We start from the raw sequence: 20,600 nt of genomic DNA on the forward strand, positions 1-20,600 counted from the left end.
GGTCCGGTGGCTGCCTGTGTGGCCGTGTGCACTGGCGGGGCCTGGACGGGGCGAGCTGGGACCACACCCGGCCCCTGCCTGTCTCTCCGGCCAGACGGTGCCAGGGAGGCTGCGGGCAGGTGAGCTCAGGAGCCTGACAACGTTTAATAATTCAGTTTTCTCCCAGGCTCTGGATGCAGGCTTGAGTCAGGAGACTCCCCTCAGCCTTGGCACACTCTTTCAGAGCCGGGCAGTGCGCGGGGAGGAGGCTGAGCACCGCTGCCCCCGGGGCCTGGCGTGGTGGGAGACACAGAACAGCGGGCCGGGCCGGGCCGTGACAGCAGGGCCCTTGCTTCCGGGAGGGCAGTGACGGGGGAGGGGCTGGGCAGCTCCAAAGTCCTTCCGAGCTGTGCCCTGGGAAGCCCCGAGGCTGGCAAGGAGGGAGCTGGGGTTGGCGTGAAGGAGGAGGCTGGTATAAAGGATGGAGAGGAGTCTGAGGGGGGGTGAATGGAAATGGGGGTGACACAGAGGTCTTGATGTTTGGGGGGAGCAAAAGCAAGTACATCTCTGGCTCCGGCACCCCAGCAGGATGCATTCTAGCCCCCCGCCCTGGCCCCAGGGCTGCGGGAGGGGAGAGGAGGTGGGGGCTAGTGCCAAGGGTCAGCGTGGCTACGCGTGAGGTCACACTTGCGCCCCCAGCCGGGAGGGAGCCTGGGTCCTGCCTGCGAGGGGAGGCACGGTCTGCTTGGCAAAGACACGGAGCCTCACCCAGAGGGTCATCTGGACCCCAGCCCTGCCTGATGCAGCAGAGACAACAGGAAGCCCTGGCAGCGCAAGGGGCAAGGAGGAGGCTGGCCCCTGCCGGATCACCCCCTGGTGCCTGCTCCCCTCCCGCAGACCCCCTGCGCTGGGCTGGCAGCTGAGCGCCTGTGGACTCCTGCCTGCACCCAGGAGCCCGACGGGACACAGAGACCAGGCACCCAGCATTCCCCCTGGGGGCACCTGCTCCGCAGCTGTGTGCTGGGCCCATCCATGTTTGTGGCCTCCTCCCAATGACTCAGAGAGGCTAAGTAACCTGCCCAAAGCCACACAGCTGCTTGGCACCACTGGGATTTGAACTCAGGTCTTTTCTCCCCAGGACCCGGCCTCTTGGCCCTACCTGGTACTGCCTTTTCAACAGCCAGTTTTAAGGTAACAGATTGTCCGCGTCTAAGGAGTCCGGGGCAATGCATTTCTCCCAGGCCTCCGCATCAGAAGAGCTTGGCTTCTCTTGAGCAATGATTCCTTTTTAATTTGTGCACAACGTGTCCCTTGGACCTGGCCGTGTTCTCTCTGCCCCAGCTCCAGGAAGCTCAGAGGCAAACTGGCTCCAGCGAGTCACCAGCCCCACGTGCTCAACGGACTCATCCGTGCCCTGATTTTCCTCCCAACTTCCATCCCAGCCCCTCACCTATGTTGTTATTTGTCTTGTCCCTTTTAGTCCTTTCTTTATTTTTTGGTTGGAGGGGGAAGAACTTAGCAGAATAAAATCTTGGGATGCAATTTTCACAGCTTTCAAAAGTTTCTCGTATGAAGAAATTGAAACGTCAGGAAGAAAAGGTCCTACGTCGGGTGCCACGTCCTGACTGGCAGTTCGGAAAAGATGGTCTCACGCAGGATCCCACAGTGCCATGGGGAGAAGAGAAAGAATTGTGGGGGGGGGGGGCTGGGGGCCCCCAGGAGAGCCAGCTGTGTAGTAAACACACACACTCACACACACACACACACACACGTCCTGGTCGGAGGCCATGGCTATTTCTCTGAGTGTGTGTATGCAGGTTAGCCGTGACGGAGGAGATGCGCTCGCCTCTTACCCTAAGCCGGGGTGGCTGCTTACTGTCCACCTTCACCTGGTGCCACTGGAGGGGGCACTGTGCCCACAGAGCCGTCACAGGCAGCCCCCACGCCCTCCCCCCCCTCGCTCTGTCACTAATGAGCCGTGTGACCTTGGGTAAGTCACCTGCCTCCCGGCCTGCGACTCCCCTGCTTGCAGAGCGTTCCGGGCCACATCAGCACTTCCCAGCCCCGCGTGGACACACGCTGTGTGGCGCCGGCAGGGTGAGCTGGGTCACCTGGAGCTCATCGCTCCTGAGAAAGGAACAGGACTCAGCACCTTTTATGCCTCCAGGTCCCTAAGCAGGTATCGTTCTTGGAGGAGAGAGAGCTGAGTGGGGTTCCAAGAATCGGACCTGCCCCTGGCCCCGATCTAGGTGGTGCCCCCCCTTAGAAAGCCCTGAGAGCTTCTCTATGGGGGTAATTTTGCTCCCCTTTGCCAGGGGGCATTGGGCAATGTCTGGAAATAGTCTTGGTGTCACAACTGGGCAGGGGAGGCTGCTTTCTCAGTGGATAGAGGCCAGCGATGCTGTTAAGGGTCTCATGACACACAGCACAGCCCCGCAGCAGAGAGGGATCTGGCCAAAAAATGTTAACAGCGAAGTGACTGAGAACGCCCGGCTCTGACGTGTCCCCGTACCTGGGGGCTGTTTCGGGTCCCTGTGCTTCTCCTGAGTTACCCGCCACGCTGCGTCCCTGCACTACAGGCTGTGGGTGCTGGGTAGTAGAGTCAAAATCTGGGGAAACCCAGGAGACACCCTTGACATCCCTTCCCAAGCCTGTTGCTTCCTCTGTCTTGCACACTGGGGCATGGCACCCCCATCTTGCCAGCTGCCCTCACCCCAAATCCAGGCAGTCACCCTTGATTCTTCCTCCCTGGCATTTCCTCAACCTCCCCCCATGTTTGCTGCTACCATTTGGCCCCAGGGTTCGGCAGCAACAGGCTGGCCTCCAGAATCTCCATTCTCCCCGGTGAGCAATCAGATCACTTCACTGCCCTGCCCCACGCCCCCCCAAAGTCACGTTCCCTTGGATGAGAGCAGCGCCTCCCCCTGACTTGAAGCCTCTCCTGAGTCCCACACCCGCCCTCTGCCTGCTCCCCCTGCCCCCCTCCTCCATGCTCACCAGGCTCTTCCCCGCCTCCCTGCCCTTCCTGGACGGCCTTCCTCCTGCCTCCAACGGCTCCTTCCGCCACAGCAGCCCTCCCGGCCTCTCCCGGGCTCTGCCCCTTGTCTTTCTCCCACACCATTGGTACCTGGAGGTGTCACAACCTCGCAGGCACGTCTGTCCTGTCCGCTGCTGTGACTCAGCCCCACAGGCTTGACGCAGCTCAGGTGCCAGCCAGCACCGGGAGAACGAGAGAACCAACGAGTGAGTGAAAACGTGCCCAGCAAGCAGGTGATTGATGGCCCTCACACGTGCATCCTAGCAGAAAGACGTTGAGCGCCCCTGGACAGAGCAACCTCAAAGGCTCCTGCAGCCGAGAAGCCCCTCCTGCCGTGAGCCGCAGCCAGGCTGTGCTGAACCTGGCTCCAGCTGTAGGTAGGGGGCTTTCTGGGGTGTGTGGCAGAAAGTCGGAGGTGGGAGGAATGTTCCAGATCCGCCAGGCTCTACTTTGAGGGAGACAGGCCCACTGGCTCTCCTCCACAGCTCAGGTTTGTGCTGTTCTTTCCCTGGAGACCCGGATCGGATGACCCGAGGGCCTGCCTGCCCTGCATTCCGGCAGCTACATCCTGGACCTTCCCCAGGACCTGGCTGCTGGCGGCGACCGACACCAGACATTTATTTTAAAGAGTTGCTGGTTTCTCCTGAGCCTTCCTGTACCCCCTGACATGGGGCTCCTCCATCAAGCCAGACCCGAGGCTGGGGTCCACCAATGTCCCCAGTTGCTCCTCACCGAGCCAGGCAAGTCCAGTTAAAAGCAGCTGGGCTTTTCTTATAGAAGACACAGGAGTGGCGAACAGAGGAGGGGGAAGAGACAGTAGGCGCCAAGGGACACAGGGTATGGAAGGGGCTGAAGAAGTGGAGAGCAGGGGCCGGAAGGAAGAGCACCCTAACACAGACTGAACCTCTGTGGCCCCTAAGCCACATGTGGAAGCCCTGACCCCCAGTGTGGTGGCCTGTGAGACGGGGCTTTGGGGGGTGATTAGAGGAGGTCATGGGGGCGGGGCCCTCACAATGGGGTTTGTACCCCTGGAAGGAGACACCAGAGGGCTTGCTCACTGCCAGGTGAGGACACGGGGCGGGCGGTCATTGGCCAGCAGGAAGAGGAGCCCAATCAGCCTCCAGAATGGGGGGTACTGAGTGTCCATTGTTGCCGCCCCCCCAGGCTAAGCTCTCCTGTCATGGCGGCCCTGTGCCACCTCCCCCCAAATCGGTGTGGCCCAAATAAGGGACAGAGCCGGCCAGTGGAGAGCGGGGCTCATCTCTTTCACCTCAGGCACCATCGGTCAGCGGAAGGCCTCCCTGAAACCCTGCCCTTGTCTTCAGCCTCGCTTTCTACACCTATGAAAGGCAGGTAATTCATATCTACCTGGAAGTGCTGCTGGCAATCGCATGCAGTAATGCAAGTCCTGCACGACGGTGTCCCGCAAGTGACGGCTGTTATTATGAACAGGGGGTGGGGGGTGCAGGGGTGCCCTGGGCTGGCAGAGCTGGAAGGAGCCTGCACCGCTGCTGTCACCACTTGGCGTGACTGGACAGGCGGCCGGCCCCGGGCCACTGCCAGGGAAATGAAGGCAACACAGACAGGAAGATGGCCCAGCCCAGCACCGGCCTGGAGCGGGTGTGGGGGACGTGATTTGGGCCAGAATCTCTCTGGATGGTTCCACGTTGGTGTGCGCTTTAAGGCAGAGCTTCCCAGTTAAACTGCTGTGGAAGGTTCCCGGTGTGCTGGAGAGCGAGCCCTCCGCCCCCACCAGGGCAACTGGGCACCCAGACAAGGGGCTTCTCCAAAGCCAGCTCCGGGTAGGACCATAGCCAGGCCCCAGGCTGGGGTCCCCCAAGGGCCCCGGCTTCTCCTCGCTAAGTCAGCTGGCTCCAGTCACAAGGAGTTGGTTTTCCTTACAAGAAGAGAGAAAGGAGTAGAGGATGGAGGGGACAGAGCCCGCGCCCCCACGGATGGTTATTCTACTCCCCACGAGGGTGAAGCGCTAGCAGGCAGCCTGTGCGCGTGGTGTGACTAATGTCTGGGCACACTGGGGAGATGCTGCCCGGGTGAGGGAGGTGATCGTGACTGGGCAGAGGATCCCCTTTGTCTCGGTGTCTCGAATTCCTCCACACTCCCCTGGTTAGTGCCCAGGACAAAGCTGGCACAGGGGGCACCGGTGTCCAGGCTGCCACCTTAAGGCTCTGACAGAGGGCGCCGGGCACAGCTTCATCTATGGGAGACTTCGGGGTATGTGGGAGCAGAGGAGGCTGCTGAGGCTGAGCTGTGCCGGGACCATGTATTAGGGGCCAGCGGTCCCCCATGGCAGCACAGTGCCCAGCTACCCCCGCATCCAGCAGCCTGGTGAGGGTCCCAGAGCTCACAGTGGCGGGGGCTCTGGCATGCTGTCGCAGCTGCTGCCCTCAGGCCTCCCGGCTGCCCCCGCCATGCTCCCACAAGGCCGCCGTCCCGGGCCTACAGCACGCGCTCCGTGTTCGTCACCTTGCCTGATTCCAGAAGGTACCAGAGACTGAACAAAGGTTGGCTGGTGAAGCCTTTGCTTGAAAAGTCACAGAGATTCGTCACCCCTTTCCCGCAATCTCACCCCGGGGCTGAGTGTCACCACAGACACAAAGAAAGATGAAGTGGGGCGTCTTGGGGAGGAGGGAGCAGACGGCTGGCTGGGGGGACAGGCCGTCTAGACCATGGTGGGAGAAGAGACGGCAATTGAGAGAGACAGACAGACAGAGACAGAGACAGAAATAGAGAAGAGCGTGTTATGCAATACGCGTAGCAGTTGTACATTCTCACCTCCCAGCGCCTTCCTGCTGCCGCCGGCCCAGCCTCAGAGCTGCGCGCCACTGGGCAGTCAAGGGCTTGGTTCTATTTTTAATGGCAACCCAGAAGCTGCTTGAGAAAGGGCAGGAGGGCATGGTGGGAAGAGCTTTGTAGTGAGACAAAGGCTCCAATGTGGCCCTGCAGCCTCCTACCTGGTGCCTCTGGGCCAAGCCCCTGCCCTCTCAGAGGCTCTGCTTCCTCCTGGCAGATGGGGGTGAAGACCGCGCCCCCTCCCGGCTGCCGCGAGCACACCAGGTGCTGGCCGGCACACGCACGTTCTCTGTGCAGGAGAATTCTGACATTTGTCCAAACGAGGGGCAGAGCTGGGAGACCTAGCCCCGGGGCCAGAGGCTGGAGCAATACCAGCCCAGCTGAGGCTGGGACGAAGTCTCCCCGCAGCCCTGCCCGACCGCGTGGACGCCTCACATACGCAGGGGGCTGCATTCTCCCCACCCAGCAACATCCATTACAGGAAACACCCAGGAAATGGAACCCGCTGTGTGTGAGTTGCCAGCAAACCCTTCAGAGTCCCACTGCCTCCATCGGCGCCCTAGCAGCAGCTGCCTGCTGCCGAGCTGCTCTGCTTCAGCTCAGAAGTTTGATCTTTGCATTTTTTTTTTTTCTTGTAATGCTTTGGGGTATTTTGCTAAAAAACAGGTGGAACTACTGCACTTTACACACAGCATCCCATGTCCCTCGGGAGCGGGCTGGGATTAATGTGCTGTCCAGGCATCAGCACATTTGCTGGCAGGAGGAGGCATCACAGTTGTCACATGGCTGTGGCCTCTGTGATGTGCTTCTAAGAGCTAAGTTTCCCCTCGGGCGGAGGGGCGGTCACGGTGATTCTAGCCATGGCAAGGAATCCTGAAGCAGCTCTCGCAGTTCTGGCTTGGGTGAAGGTGCTCTGGTTTTTGGGGGTTGCCTCTTTTGATGCTCAGAACCCTTGAGCTCTGGGGGATGTCAGAGGGGGCCTGGTTCTTTCGGTGAAGTCCCCCAGAGTGCAAGTCCCCAGCCTCCTTGAGGTCCAGCGGAGCCAGCTGCCCCAGTCAGCTTGGGGCTCTCTTGATGAACACCAAGTGCAAATGGCTCGAGGCAGCTGGCAAGATGCTAAGTGCGGCATCAATCCTAATTAGGATGAGGAATTAATAAAGGCGGCACCGGAGCCACTCTGCAGAGACCAGGCTTGCCAGAGTGGAGCAGTTAGTTCTGATTTCCACTGGGAAAGTGGAAAGTGGGGACCAAGCATACCCTGGGGTGCTGACGGTGGCATGACTTACCATGCCCTGCCAGCAGCCCCAGCGGGGCGCAGGCTGTAGAACATGGGGGCACTGCAGCCCCTGTGCTGGGTCTACCTCTGGTGGCGTGGCAGGTAGTGACGTGGGTACACCCTCCAGATGAGAGGTGTAGGTGTTCATGATCTGAGCAGCTGCACGCCAAAAGTGATGTTTTTCAAAAGAAAAGAGAAGGTGTGATCGTGGGCCCCCCTGGTCCTTTGTATTGCTGTGTCCCCCCGAACTATTGACTGCACATTCCTGTTACTCTAAGAATTCACTTAGCCCCAGAATAAAACTCCACATTGCAAAGGGCAAAGCAGCCTCTTTTAGGGGAGGGTGGGGGGGGGCAGAGGTGGGCAGGATTCCAGATGGAAGAGGCAGGGTCTACGGGGAGAGAAAGGCAGTTCGGCCTCACCAAGACACCCACCCGCCTTACCGAGCCTCTTTTTAGGAGACTCCACACGCAGCTAGGAGAAAAGACCTTCTCTTTCAGAGCTCCCTTCCAACCTCCACCAAGATCCAGCCACGCGGAACGACCTGAGGGCTGGGCGAGTGGGGGAACCACCCCAACACCTGCGGGGCGGAGCTAGCACCCGGCAGAGGTTACCCACAAAGACGAAACTCTGCCTGCAGATGCTCGCCAGGAACGCCCCGCCGCCTGCCCCCAGCCCTTCTCCAGCCACAAAGCCAGGACCAAGCGGCAGGACTGTCCACAGCCCGGCTGGGACCACATGGGCCCCTCCACAGCCACCTGTTAGTTCAAGTTCCGCAGCGGGGCGCGCCGTCGCCAGGCGCCGAAGTGGGGCGCATTTTGCCCTCGGAGGCGTCGGGCCCCACCCTCCGAGGGAGCGGTCCCCTCAGTCTTGGGGTCCCCACCGCCGCCCCCGGAGGTCCTCAGGCTGCTGGATTCCTACGGCCCCCCTCACCACGCATCTGGGGGGCGCAGCGCCCCTCCCCTCCCGCACCGACGGGGCGGCCACGCCCCTCCCTCCCCGGCGGCTCCGGGCGGCCCCTGCGCGTCCCACTTGCACGCCGAGGTCCCCGCAGCTTCCCCGCCGGGGGTTCACGCCCGAGGGCTCCTGCCCCGCGCCGGGGGGGACTCGGCGTCGCTCGCCCGCCCTCCCCGCCGAGCCGGGAGGAGCGGCCGGCGCCCGGGTTGAGGAGTGCACGGCCGAGCGAGGTCTCCGCGGGGGTCAGACTCGGCCGGCCCGTGTCCCCCGGCCCTGCGGGGGGCGCGGCCCCCACCCCCACCCTTCGGCCCCGGCCTGGAGCCGGCGCGGAGCAGCCCCGGAGCTCCCCGCCCCCGGCGGCCCCGCCCAGGATGGCCAGTTCCCATAGCAATCGCGCAGACACCGGTTGCCAAGCAACCCCTCCCCCTGCTCCCGCCCCTCCTCTCGCGCCCGCTCCCCCAGCCCAGCCTCCTCCCGCACCCTCGCAACCTCCACCCCCCCCCGGGGGCTCCGGCGCGGCCCCCCGGGATCGCCCGGGCCGCGGGCCGCGCGCGCGCGCGTGAGTTTCGGCGTCTCATTGTGTCGGGGTGCCAGGGGGTGTGCGTGGCGAGCGTGGAGTTTGTAGGGTCCGTGCGCTGGGGGTGTCCCCGGCCGGAGGGCCCCCGAGGGGGCGCCCGGCCGGCCCCCGAGGGCCCCGCCCGCGCGCCCCGGCTCCTTTGTGTCTCGCGCGGAGCCAGCGCCGCGCCCACCCCTGCCCGGCCGGCGCCCGGGGCGGGCGCGCGGGTGCGCGCGGCTGTGCGGCCGCGGGGAGGGTCCGGGACGTACCTTCGATGCAGCACACCCGCCACAGCCCCGAGTGGGTGAGGTCGCCGCGGGCGCGGCGGGGCGGGGGCGCGTCGTCCATGGTCAGGTTGGTGCCGTTGCAGATGTGCGCGCTGGAGTAGAGCCAGTAGTCGGTGCCGATGGCGATGGCCATGAGCGAGAAGGCGGCGAAGGCTCCGGCCGTGGTCAGCAGCATCTGCAGCCCGCGGTCGCATCGCACCATGGTGGGCGCCTCATAGTCCGCCGCCCGCCGGCCCGGCCCGCCGCGCCCGCCCGCCGCCCTCCCCCGCCGCGCGCCGCTCCGGGGGCGCCCGGGCCGGGGGGCCGAGGGCCGGGGGGCGGCGCCGCGCTGCGCGCTCCGACCCGCGCCCCGGGCGTGCTGCGCTCCGGCCGCGCCGGGGCTCAAACTCCGAGCGCGGCGGCGAGTGAGGGTGCGCCGGGCCGGGCGGGCGCGCGGCGGCCGCGGCTCCTCCCTCCCGACCCGCCCTCCGCGCTCGGCCCGCGCCTCCGCCCCGCGCCCTCCGCGCCGCCGCCCGCCGCCGCGCGCGCCCCGCGCCCCGCGCCCCGGCGCCGCCCCGCGAGCCCCGGCCCCCGCCCGGGGTGCGCGCCCCTCCCCGCCCCGCGCTCCCCAGCCCGGGTCTGCGCCCGCCCCTCCCTCCTCGCGCCGCCCCGCGCCCGCGCGCTCCCCCCGCCCGGCTTCATTCACATTATCCGAGCGCAGGAAGCCTGGGCACCCGCTCCCGAGGAGCCAGGGGAACGCGGTGCCAGCCCGCCCCCTGCCAGCCCAGGACCCCGAGAGCCCTGGGGACCCGGGTGTGCGCGCGTGTGTGCGCGTGTGTGCGCGCGTGTGTGTGTGTGTCCTTCCCCGGGTCCATATTCCTGCTTTCACCTGGTGATCACTATACAGGCGTGAGTGTGGGAGGGCGCGTCAGATTTCCAGCAGCCCAGATGTGGTCACAGCTGGGAGCCATGGCAGGCCACGCCGGTGTGTCCGGCCACCGCTGCCCACCCAGGTGGCTCCTGCCCCACCTGCTCCCGTGGATCCCTTGGCAGGGAGCAGCAGACTTTGGGGTTGAGGGAGAAGGAAGGTGTCAGGCCCTTGGGGAAGCTCGTGGGGTCCCTGTTTTAGAGACAGGGGGTGAGGGTGAGCTGGATGCGGGGGCGCTCCTCCAGGATCACATTTCTGCTGCTGGGTGACTGGGAATCCAGGAGCCCCCAGTTATGCTAGGTCAGACCCCCCGCCCCCCAGCTTTTCCGTCTTTCTCCCAGCTCCCTCTTCAATACCTTCATTTCTTTTCGCCTTTCGCTCTACTCCAGCTTCGCTGGCTTTCCTCAGCGCCTCCCCTTTATCAACGGCCTCTGCCTGAGCCCTGCTGGCTGCATTTAATTGCCTTTGCTGCTGGCACGTTCCCAGCCTGGACACACTCCCTTCCCAGCCCGGCCTCCTCCTCCTTCAGAAGCTCTGCAAACTCTTCCCTCCCAGAGGCCCCTGGAGACCAATACCTGGATGTCCAGCTGCCTTTCCTTCCTGCCTCCCCAGAACCCTCTGGATGGCACTCCTGATAGGTGCTGGGTGGGGTGCTGCCCTGACCCCCCCCCCCAGTAGAGTCAGTAGGAATACAGAGCTGCTGTGCGTGCCAGCTGTGCCCGAGATTTCATCTGCTTTATGGCACCTTCCCTGACTCCACTCCCCAGAGAAACTTCACACTCCACGCTGGGATCTCTGGTCTCGCTCCCTGATTGGGAGCCTTCCCCATGTCAGACCTACCTGCTAGATGTGTAAGAAATGTTTGTTGGGCAAGAGGTATTTCTTTTTTTTTCTTTTTTGTCTCCTGGAAAACGATGGTTTGATTGAGGGGAACAGAGCATATTTTAAACGGGGGAAGGGAGAAATTCAAGATAATATAGCTGGAGGACCTGCCGCTGCATTCACCAGCATTTCGGGGCCTCTTCTACATTTGGGGTGACTGTTCTGCTGCCCCAAAGTCTCAGAGGACAAGATCTTTGGCTCTATGTTATTTTTACCCACTTGCTACCGGCACTGGGGTTCTGCACACAGCAGGTGCTCACTGTGTGCCTGAAGATATGCAGCAGGTGTAAGACAACCCAGCCAGCTCAGAACAGAACTGCCCACCTCTGTCCCTGACATCCACCAAGATAAATTCTTGGCTCTGTTCTTGGAAGCTCCCAGAAAGGTGGGTCTCAAGCTCCCCGCCCCTCTGCTTCTCTCCACTCGAATCAGGTGTCCCTGTAGATAAGAGCCGACATTGCTCTGATTGAATAGGCAACCACCCCCTGCAGCCCCGAAGCCCTCTGTGGATCCAAGTTTCCATGAAACGAGTGAAAAGTGACATCTGACCAGCTCCCGGGTTACTCGGGGACATCATCCTCCACCCATCCTGCCTGCAGCTTCCTCGGGGACTCTGGGAAGCAAATGAAGCCAGATAAGTGGATGAGACTTGCTGGGCCCAGTGGATGGGGAAGCAAGAAGCTTCCCTCGGTGTCCTTCTCGATGGAGGAGGTGACCCCCGGGTGAGGTGGCCCTCATCCAAGGAATGCTCCTCCAGTCAGCGCAGGGGGCACGGAACTGAAATCTTTGCTGATCAGAGCCCTCCTAGACCATCTGGCTCTACTCCACTCGCGAAGGATGAGGGAGGGTCGAGAGAGCACTGGACCAGGAGCCAAGGCAGTGCCATCTCGAGCTGGCTGCATGACTAGCTAGAGGACTAGTTGAACCATCTGGGGGAAAAATAGCTGTCCCCCACCTTTCAGAGTTGAAATAAAGCAGGCGGTTACACCCAGCGAGCATCTGGGAGGAGTGGTCAATGCTCTGTTTTCACATCAAGTCAGCCACTCTCTGGGGGTGTCTAAGACATTTTCCCTTAACTCTCTATTTTCTCCCTGGCCACACCCGGGGAACCGACCTGCAGACAGGATAGGCCAGTGGCTCAAGTTCCCATACCTGGAAGATCCCAGCTCAGTGCCTGGTGACTTCAAGATGAAAGCTTTTCCAGGGCACCGAGCAGCCTCTGGGTCCTTGTCAAGCAGGACGGTACTGTGCTGTTATTACTACTTGTTGACCCCAGGCCAGGGGACTCCAATGGGGACTTGGGGGGCTGCCTTTTTATCTGTGGGCACCGCCTGGGTACATGCTTACTCCTGAGGCTGTGAGGGTGTAGGCTGCGCAGTCAAATAAGGACTTGACCGCCGGCACAGAGAGCTGGAGCAAACTCAGGACTGTCTGAGGCCATTCATCATGCCTGGGTGAGCACAATTTAAATCTGGAAATTTCTGCTCAGTCGGATTAGAGAACTCTAAATGGCAGTATTTAACTGCCTGAGGTCCCTGGAGTGTCTCCATGTGACAATTCCAGATCTGAGGGAGGAGGTGTCCTCTGCCTGCCCAGGAGGAGGCTCTGGATTGGTCTGGTTCTGGAGAGGCTGGACGCTTGTCCCCTGCCCCAGGGAGCCACTCATTCTGAGTGTTCCAGCTGGGGGGAGGGACGAGGGCAGCTCTTTGGGCCAGTCTTCCAAAGCCGGCCTTTTCAACACCAAGTGGTTTCTTTCCCGGATCCTCTGGGTAATGATCACAATTGTTCACAGTTGGCTGTGAGGCCACAGCCTTGATGTACTCAGAACCCTCCGAGGACCCCAAGTCCAGGGGGAAGCAGCTGGGGGGCAGCTGTGGGGGAAGAATCAGGGTGAGGCTGCTCTGTGCGGGGCCAGCCACCCTGAGAAGGGCACCCGCCCCCGCACCCGCCCCGAAGGGCACCTCGGGGCTTTCTGCCACAGCCCGAAAGCCTTTATTAAAAGCTTTGTTTCCCCCCTTTGTGCTCCAGAAATAATGATCTTTGTGTGGCAACTTTTTGTCATATCTCATTTCTATGCCCACAGCAGATGGTTCTGTTGATTTCAGACGGCTTAGTGGGGGGGATTTGGGGAGCCTGAGAGATAGCTCGGGTAAATAGACATAAAGACTGATCTCACATTTCTGTAGCTAAAGGTTGGGGATGAGTCTTAGAAGGTTCCAGGGCTTGGCTCAGTGTAGAGGCTTATCTGCATCCCTTCAAGCTGCTGGGAATCCAAGAAGAATGCCTGAGCCCCGGCCCCTCTATCAGATCATGCACCTGCAAGAAACACTGCTCTCTTTTTCTTCACTATGTCAGTAGCTTCCTTTATGTATTCAAGTTTATTCCATTTCATTTGCTTATCACCTATATCCCATCGGGGTGATGGGGGTGGATAAGCAGCATTCTTTTCCAACAAAGCGCTGGCAGGCAGTGTCTCCCCGCCGGCCAGCTCCCCCAGGGCAGAGGGGAGAGAAGCAGCATTCAGTGAGTGCCCTGTGGGTGCCAGTTTCTGGTGGGCATCATTTCATGTCACCGTCACAGCCCCGTGGAAGGTGCATTTCTGCACCCCTGTTTCAGAGAAGACAAACCTGCAACTAAACAGTCAGTGACCAGGCTGGGATTTGAACCCAGCTCCCCCTGGTCACAGCCCGGCTCTGTCAGCTACTACAAAGCACCCGAACACCCAGAGGGTGCAGAGGCTCAGCGTCTTCAAAGCCCTGCCCACCTGGGCTTCTCGCCGCACTTCCCCTTTATGTATCCATCCAGGTGAAATCAGGTTCACATGACAGTCCGAGTCACATGGGGGTGGAGACGTGAGCAGAGGGCCGAGCCTTGCAACTGGGTTCCCCATTTCCTGGGCAGGTGGGGGTGAGCTGGGCGGATGGCAGGCGCTGGAGGGGAAGGAAGCCACCAGCCTTAGGAGCCCACCCTCCTCTTCTTCCCTCCTGGCTCCGCCCCGGCCCGGGCTGGTGCTGGCCGGAGTGGAGGGCAGAGGGCCCCTCTGGTCCTGGGGTGCTCTGACCTCTTGAGACAGCCCTGGCTGCTGGCTGCCACCCTCTCGCGGGCATTTCCCATTTGTTGTGGGCAGGTCCCCCGCCCTGCTGGCCCCGTCCAGCAGCAAACAAAGCAGTGAGCCGTGAGTGAAGTCCGTGTGGGCTCCAGACCTGCGTGTTCCCTAGCTCTCCTTCGGGCCGGTGCTCGGCTGCCGTGGGCCGGGCTCCCCTGCTAGAATTTGTTCCGGAACCAGCCCCGCTGATGAGCATATTGATATGAACAGCCTGACTTGGCCAGAGCTTCCGGCCCAGCACGCTTGATAGTTAGCTGGTTATTCTGAGAACATTCTTTTCAAAACACTCTACAGGACAAACAGGCCGAGAGGTGCCTTTGTCCACCGCGGGCCTCTGAACAGAGCCGGCTGTCACAGGGCGGAGAAGGCCGCCAAGGAGGGGATGGGCCGGAGCAGGAGGCCGCGGTGGCGCGTGGGGGTGGGGAAGAGGGCCAGTGAGAGCCAGCTCTGAGAGCAGCCCCGTCCTCGGTGCCTGCACCAAAGGGGAGCCTTTAATTCCTAAATAGAACGGCCTTGCTCCGGAGCTCAAGAAGAGGCTGCTGTTCATCAGAACTTTGTTCTCTTGCGATGTCTTCGCTGCTGCTGAATGGTTTGGTTGGGGTCTTCCGGCTACACGAGCCTCTGACCTGCACCTTCCTTGTCTTCTGCCTCCCGCCTGCCTCTCAGCCACCTGAGGGGGTGGGGCTGCTGCTGTTCTCTGTCCTCCTGGAGCTGTCCTCCCTCCTTTCCTACCTTTCTTTCTCCTTTTCTTCCTCCATTTCCCCTCCACCCCTTCGTCCCTTTTCTTTCTCTTACTGAAATAACATTAGTCTGTAACATTACGTAGGTCTCAGATGCACAGTCTTCTAAACCAGCAGCCATATCTACCAGCTCGTATTTGCCACCAGAAGGCTAGTTTCCATCCATCATCACACAATTGACCCCTTTGAACCTGATTTGCCCAACCCATCCCCTTTTCTGGGTGACAAAGGCATCATCTTTATTATTTCTTTTTATTGAGGCGACATTGGTTTATACCGTTGTTGGTAAAATAGAAGTCCAGGGTCTCCCCCCTCAGGTGTTGTTACCACACCTCACCTGCCACCAAGACACACATAGTTCACCCCCATAGTCTACTGTGCTCCTTCCCCACCTGGCTCTCCCCCCTCCCCCACTGTAACCTCAGTCTCAAAAGATTAAAAATAGATCTGCCATATATGCCCTGGCAATTCTGCTCCTAGGTATCTATCCAAAGAATGAAAAACATTCATTTGAAGGGAGACATGTACTCCCATGTTCATTGCAGCACGATTACAATACTCAAACTATGGAAACAAACTAATATGGTGCCCAATTACAGGTGAGTAGATCAGGAAGCTGTGGTATATACACAATGGAATACTACTCAGCTATCAAAAAGATAAATTATTGCCATTTGAGGTAACCTGAATGGAGCTGGAGGGGATTCTGCTAAACAAAATAAGCCAAAAGAGAAAGACAAATGCTGGGTGATATTATTTATGTGTGGGATGTAGAGAAAACAAAAAAGGGTCAGATAAAGCCAACCCAGGTGAGGGGTTTGACAACAACAGATATATCAGTAGGTGCCCAGAATATGCAATAACAAATAAGACGTGTCCTCTGGTTGAGCATGCTCTTCAAAAGGTCTGTAGTATCGCTGGGGTCTTCTCTCAGTGTCCACCTAGCTATACTTGCCCTGAGGGATGATCCTGAGCACCTCAGGTCCTCCTCCAACTCCCCAGACCCCTTAACATCACCCTGTAGCCCTTCTACCTAGACATGGGAAAAGAATAGCTTCCTAAAGGAGATATTTTAAATGCTCTAGACCATTTACAATTCAAGGAGGCGTGTTCTTGGGTGCCGTATGTGCAGGGAGTGTTGGCACCTGGGCATGGCACCTGCCTGGGATACGTCACCCCCTGCAGCCTGTCCTCAGAGGAGAGGTCTCAGGTCTCACTGCAGGCAGCAGCTCCCCGTGCCCTGGAAGTGGGGTTGCTGCTCCCCACTCCCTGACACTGCCTTGTCTGAATGGTTATGTGTGCCAGGCACCTTGTAACAGAAATATGTAGTTACCCCCATGTTGCAGATGATTAAACTGAGACTCCAGATGGCAGGTCACTTATTCAAGGTCGTAGCTAGTGAGTAGGTGAGCTCAGGTTCCAGTCTAGGACTGTCGGTTGCCAGGGAACACATTCTTCCCATAGCGCAATAGTTTTTAACCTTGGATACCCTGGACAATGACATTAGGGGACTTAGAGAAACTCCCCCCTCTCACACTAAGAACTGACCCCTCAGGAGTATCGCTTGGACACTGACATTTTTCAGAGCTTCCAAGTGATTCCTAAGGTACAGCCCAGGAAGTAGCTGGGACCATGAAGTCAAGTTCTTCTGAAAAGTCTTTCCCGCTGAATCCCTCCCCTGCATGCTCAGCCTGGCTCAGCCTCTGTGGTAACTCACAGGGCATGGTGGCCTGGGGTCCTGGCATAGCCCGGGCTGCTGTGCTCCTGGGTGAGCAGGGAAGGCAGCTATGAAGCAGACATGATCTGGGAGATTGTGCAAGGCTTTCATTACCCCCTTGGGCCCTGCTACCTGGTCATCTCCCTCTGCCCCCTACAAGGGGCATCTTGTCCTGTCATTTCCCTGCTTTCTTGTCCATTTCCAGCTGGAAATGTCCACCAAGGAGAGCAAGGGAGGGCTCTGTGTGGGCCTCAAAGGACAGGAGAGCTTGGGGACCAAGGGGCCTAGGGACCCAGCCAGCTTCTCCTGCAGCCCCTGCCCCACTGGTTATTGGAATCTGCCCTGGGGAGTTGGTCACAACCCAGGTGGTCTCCCTGGGAGAGGCAGAGGCTGGTGGGTGGGCACAGGGCCTGACGCCCCTGCTCACATGAGGATCGGGGCTGTAGGAGGCAAGTGGTGCTTGCACACTGCTTTCTTGGGGTGCCCTGGCCAGGCCCAGTGCACTGGGCACCCCAGAACCCAGCCCCAGGCGGGGGGCTGTGCGGCTAGCCAGGAGCTCCTCCTCCCCCCGCCTCGTCAATTCCCAGCAAGCCGCCCGCTGCACTTGCCAACAGCGCCAGATGCTGCTTTGGGGAAAATACCTTCTGGAGTTTGTTGTCTGAGCCCTCCCAGCTGACACCCACGGTGGAGAAGATGTGTCAGGATAAATGGAAAATCTCTTCATAAATATTTGAAAAAAGGCAAAAAGGAAAAGGGAAAAAAAAAAAGAGGAACTAACCCCCAACTCCAGGCATTTGGGAACATCTTAGTGATGTGCTAACAGATGGGGGAGCAGGTCATTAACATTCATCAGTTTGTAGTGCGGTTCCCACAAGAACAGCCAGGGCCAGGGCCAAGGGAGACTCCGTTCCCCAGGGCCACTGGCGCCCAGGGGCCCACGGCTTGCCCTGCAGGCTCAGGGGAGAGGACAGGCCTGCCCAGCGCCGACGGCAGCCTCAGAGCAGGCGCAGACAGACTCCCAGCTGCCCTTTATCCATAATGCATCATTGTGTCTTTAAACTCAGCTGCCTTGGGACTTTATTACAAGTGGAGCACAGACTACGGTAGCTTTTAGGGGAACCCCTGGGAGAAGAGTAAAGAGGCCCCTGGGGGCTGAGGAGCTAACAGGATAGAGCCAGTGCCCACACATGGAGAGTGACACACCCCACTGGAAGGCCCAGGGGATGGGGTGCTCGCCTCCTGGGGGGTTTGGCTAAGGAAATACCGGGTGTCTTGAGGGGGGGCAAAGTTGTCAGGAGCCTCCCACTCCCCTCAGTGAAAGGGGGCTCTTCTCAGGTCTGGTGAGCAAAGAAGCTCCCCAGCGGGGAGAGCCTGCTGGCCTCGGCCTTGACAGCCCCAATGCTGGCCACACCAGCCTGGGCGTCCTGGTGACCGAGCTGCTCCCAGCCCAGGCGCGTGGCCTTGGAACTCAGCACATGCTTCCTGCCGGCCCTCCTGCAGCACCCCGGCCTCACTCAGGCCTCTGGTGCCTGCCACACTGGATCCCAAGATGAGCTGGAGAGGCGGGTGGCCAGTGGGGGCAGGGACTGGACAGGCGCAGGGGCTCTGGAAGACAGAACCCTGGAAAGGACTGTCTGGGGTAAGGAGAAGCCTGATCCCGAGTCTCCGGGCTGGTGCCCGAGGTTACCTTGCAAAGGCCGGTGTGTTCTGAGGCCTTGGGAGACAGAAGGTCTCTTCTGTCTTGGGGACTCTGCCTAGAGAGGGGGCACGCCCCCCAGAGTTCCCCACTCTTTGGCAGTAGACCCCCTTCAGCTGCCATGGCAGTTGCCCTCACTGCGGGCGGGAGCCCCATCACGGGTGGCAGTGGGGAGAGGAGCTGCCCAGGAGCCACGGGGAGGCCAAGGGCTCTGTCCGCTCGCACAGGACAGGAGGCCCAGGACCTCAACCCAGTCACCGGAGCGGTGTTTCTTGCTGTCTCACAGGCGGGGTTCTCCAGAGAAACGCACCCGTAGGCTCCGGAGAGACGAGTAAGAGGAGATTTGTTACGGGCATGGGCTCACAAAATTACAGAGATTAAGTCCCAGGAAATGCCGTCGGCCAGCCGGAGACCCAGGAGAGCTGGCCGTGTGACTCAGCCTGGATCCCGGGCTTCAAGAACCAGGGTCCTGAAGTCCAAGGGCAGGAGGAGATGGATGTCTCGGCTCAAGAAGGGAGCGAGAACTCACCCTCCCTCTCCTTTTTGTTCTGTGCAGGCCCTCGGGACACCCACCCTCGCCGTGAAGGGTCTCCTTTACCCCTTCTGCTCCTTCGAATGCCGACCTCTTCTGCAAGCGCCCTCAGGACACAGCCAGAAACACTCTTTTCCAGCTCTCTGGGCATCCCTCAGCCCAACCCAGTTGGCACATACGCTTAGCCTCATTTCTGACCTCCTCAGAGGGCAGGTGTTGGAAATATCCATTGCTTCTGGAAGGAGGTGTCAGGAGATGTCAGGAGGGCCGGGAGCCTCAGTGCAGGCCTGTATTGGGGGTGCTCTCTTCTGTCAGCTTCTTGTGGGGAGAGGCTCTTTTGAGAGCGGTTCAGCTGCTGGGTGGGTGTTCACCTCTGGGATTTCAAGTCTGTTTTGACGACCACTCATGTTCTCGCTGGTATTTTGACCATGAGTCATTTCTACCTGAAATGCTGTGTTCGGGACACATTTCTAAACCACCAACTTAGAGAAACTGATGGCGGATTCAAACCCCCTGCAATCTTTGGTTGAAAAGGTTGGTTGAAAAGCAAAGGACTTGCTTCCTGACGGAGTGTTGAGTCACACTCGGCTCTTCCGCCAACCATCAGGCTCTTGCTGGTGTCTGGCCCTGGGCTGGTCTCATTGCCTCCAGTGGGTGGTTCTGAAAAGTCATTGTGATTTGCTCACCCATTTATTCCACTGACAGAATTAGTAGCTTGAGTGTGGCCCCCCAATATCTGTATCCTAACCCCCAGATTAGGGAAAAATCTTTTTTTTTAAAAGATTTATTTATTTATTTATGGAAGCACTGGGGTACAGTCAGAAGCGCGGGAGGGTGAGAGAATTCACCAGAGCCAGAGCGGGGAACAGAACAGGCAGACTGACGAAATACACTGCTGAGGGGAGCAGTGGGCGGCAAGAGAGGTCTGTGCGCCATGTGGGACCCTTGCCTGGAGGCCGGGGATCGAACCGGCGCCGCAGAGGTTGTGGGCAGCTTCGCAACCCAGCGCTCAACTGCTGTGCTACTGGGGGGGCCCAGGGAAAAATCTTTACAGAAGTAAACAAGTAGAGGATCTTGAATTGGGGTAGGCCCTCGCTCCATTGACAAGTGTCCTCATAAGAAAATGGGAGGGGATGGGAGGAGGCAGGGCCTTGTGAAGGCAGTCGGAAAATGGGGTGATGCTACTCCACGTCAGGGACGCCAAGGATTTCTGTAGTTCCCAAGAGCTAGGGAGGGAGACTTGGAGTAGATTCTCCCTCAGAGTTTACAGAAGAAACCGTTCCTAGAGCTCCCTTGATTTTGAATGTCTAGCTTCCAGAGAGTGAGAAAATACAGTGTCGTTTGTGGTAATTTGTTACAGCAGCTCACAGAAACTAATACAGTGGGCATTTGAGGGCCCACAGGCGGCCACTCGATTTAGCACCACTCAGACATAGCAGTGAGCAGAGTGGGGTGACCCAGGCCGATGGAGCTACTGCCCTAGAGAAGGAGGTCACGTGACGAGGGTTCTGAGAACACAGGTTCCCCAGGGCCTTCTGTCTCCTTCCAAACCTGCTGCTTCTCCAGCTTCCCGGCATGGCTGCTGGCCCAGTGCCCAGACCCAAGCCAGGACTTTCCCACCCACGTAGCCAGCCACCCATGAATTCTGCCAGTCCCACCTCTAGAGCACATTTGAACCCCACTGTACTTCCTCCTCCTGGCCCGGCCAGCATCCCCGGACGCTGAGTGACTGGAACCCCCTCCAGCTAATCTGTCTCTCTCGCTTGCACTTGCCACCTAGTCCTCTCCCCTCTGTAGCTGGGGGATCTGTACAAATGTCAGTTACTTCACTCCTGTGCTGCAAACCAGGTTCTAGCTCCCCAAACACTGAGAATCAACACAGTCACTCCAACCTGGACTGCCCATGGGGTCTGTCCCTTGTCTTGCACACTGCCTCATCCGGGTTCCCTCTTCCTGAGCACCTGGACACCGTTCCTTTCTCAGGCTTACCAAACTCTTCCCAGCTCAGAACCAGATCACACGTGGCTTGTTCTCTATCTCAAGTTCTTCCTTCTACTTGTGGGTCTCAGCTCTTGTTCTCAATTTCAGTCTCTTGGTTGCAACTTAAATGTCATCTC

General features: G+C 59.5%; 1 protein-coding gene across 1 annotated transcript in view; it reads right to left on the reverse strand.

The window, feature by feature from the left end:
* The window catches only part of CACNG4 (calcium voltage-gated channel auxiliary subunit gamma 4), a gene marked incomplete at both ends in the record, with an annotated part of 52,311 nt that extends 43,206 nt beyond the window's left edge, over positions 1-9,105 (reverse strand). The window contains one exon of the mRNA XM_084237397.1: positions 8,886-9,105. Within this exon, the coding sequence (XP_084093523.1) occupies positions 8,886-9,105 (220 nt within the window). The remainder of the gene's footprint in view (positions 1-8,885) is intronic.
* Between the last annotated feature and the right edge of the window lie 11,495 nt (positions 9,106-20,600).

Source organism: Talpa europaea (genome assembly GCF_964194135.1).
Source record: "Talpa europaea genome assembly, chromosome: 7".
Classification (NCBI taxonomy): Eukaryota; Metazoa; Chordata; class Mammalia; order Eulipotyphla; family Talpidae; genus Talpa; species Talpa europaea.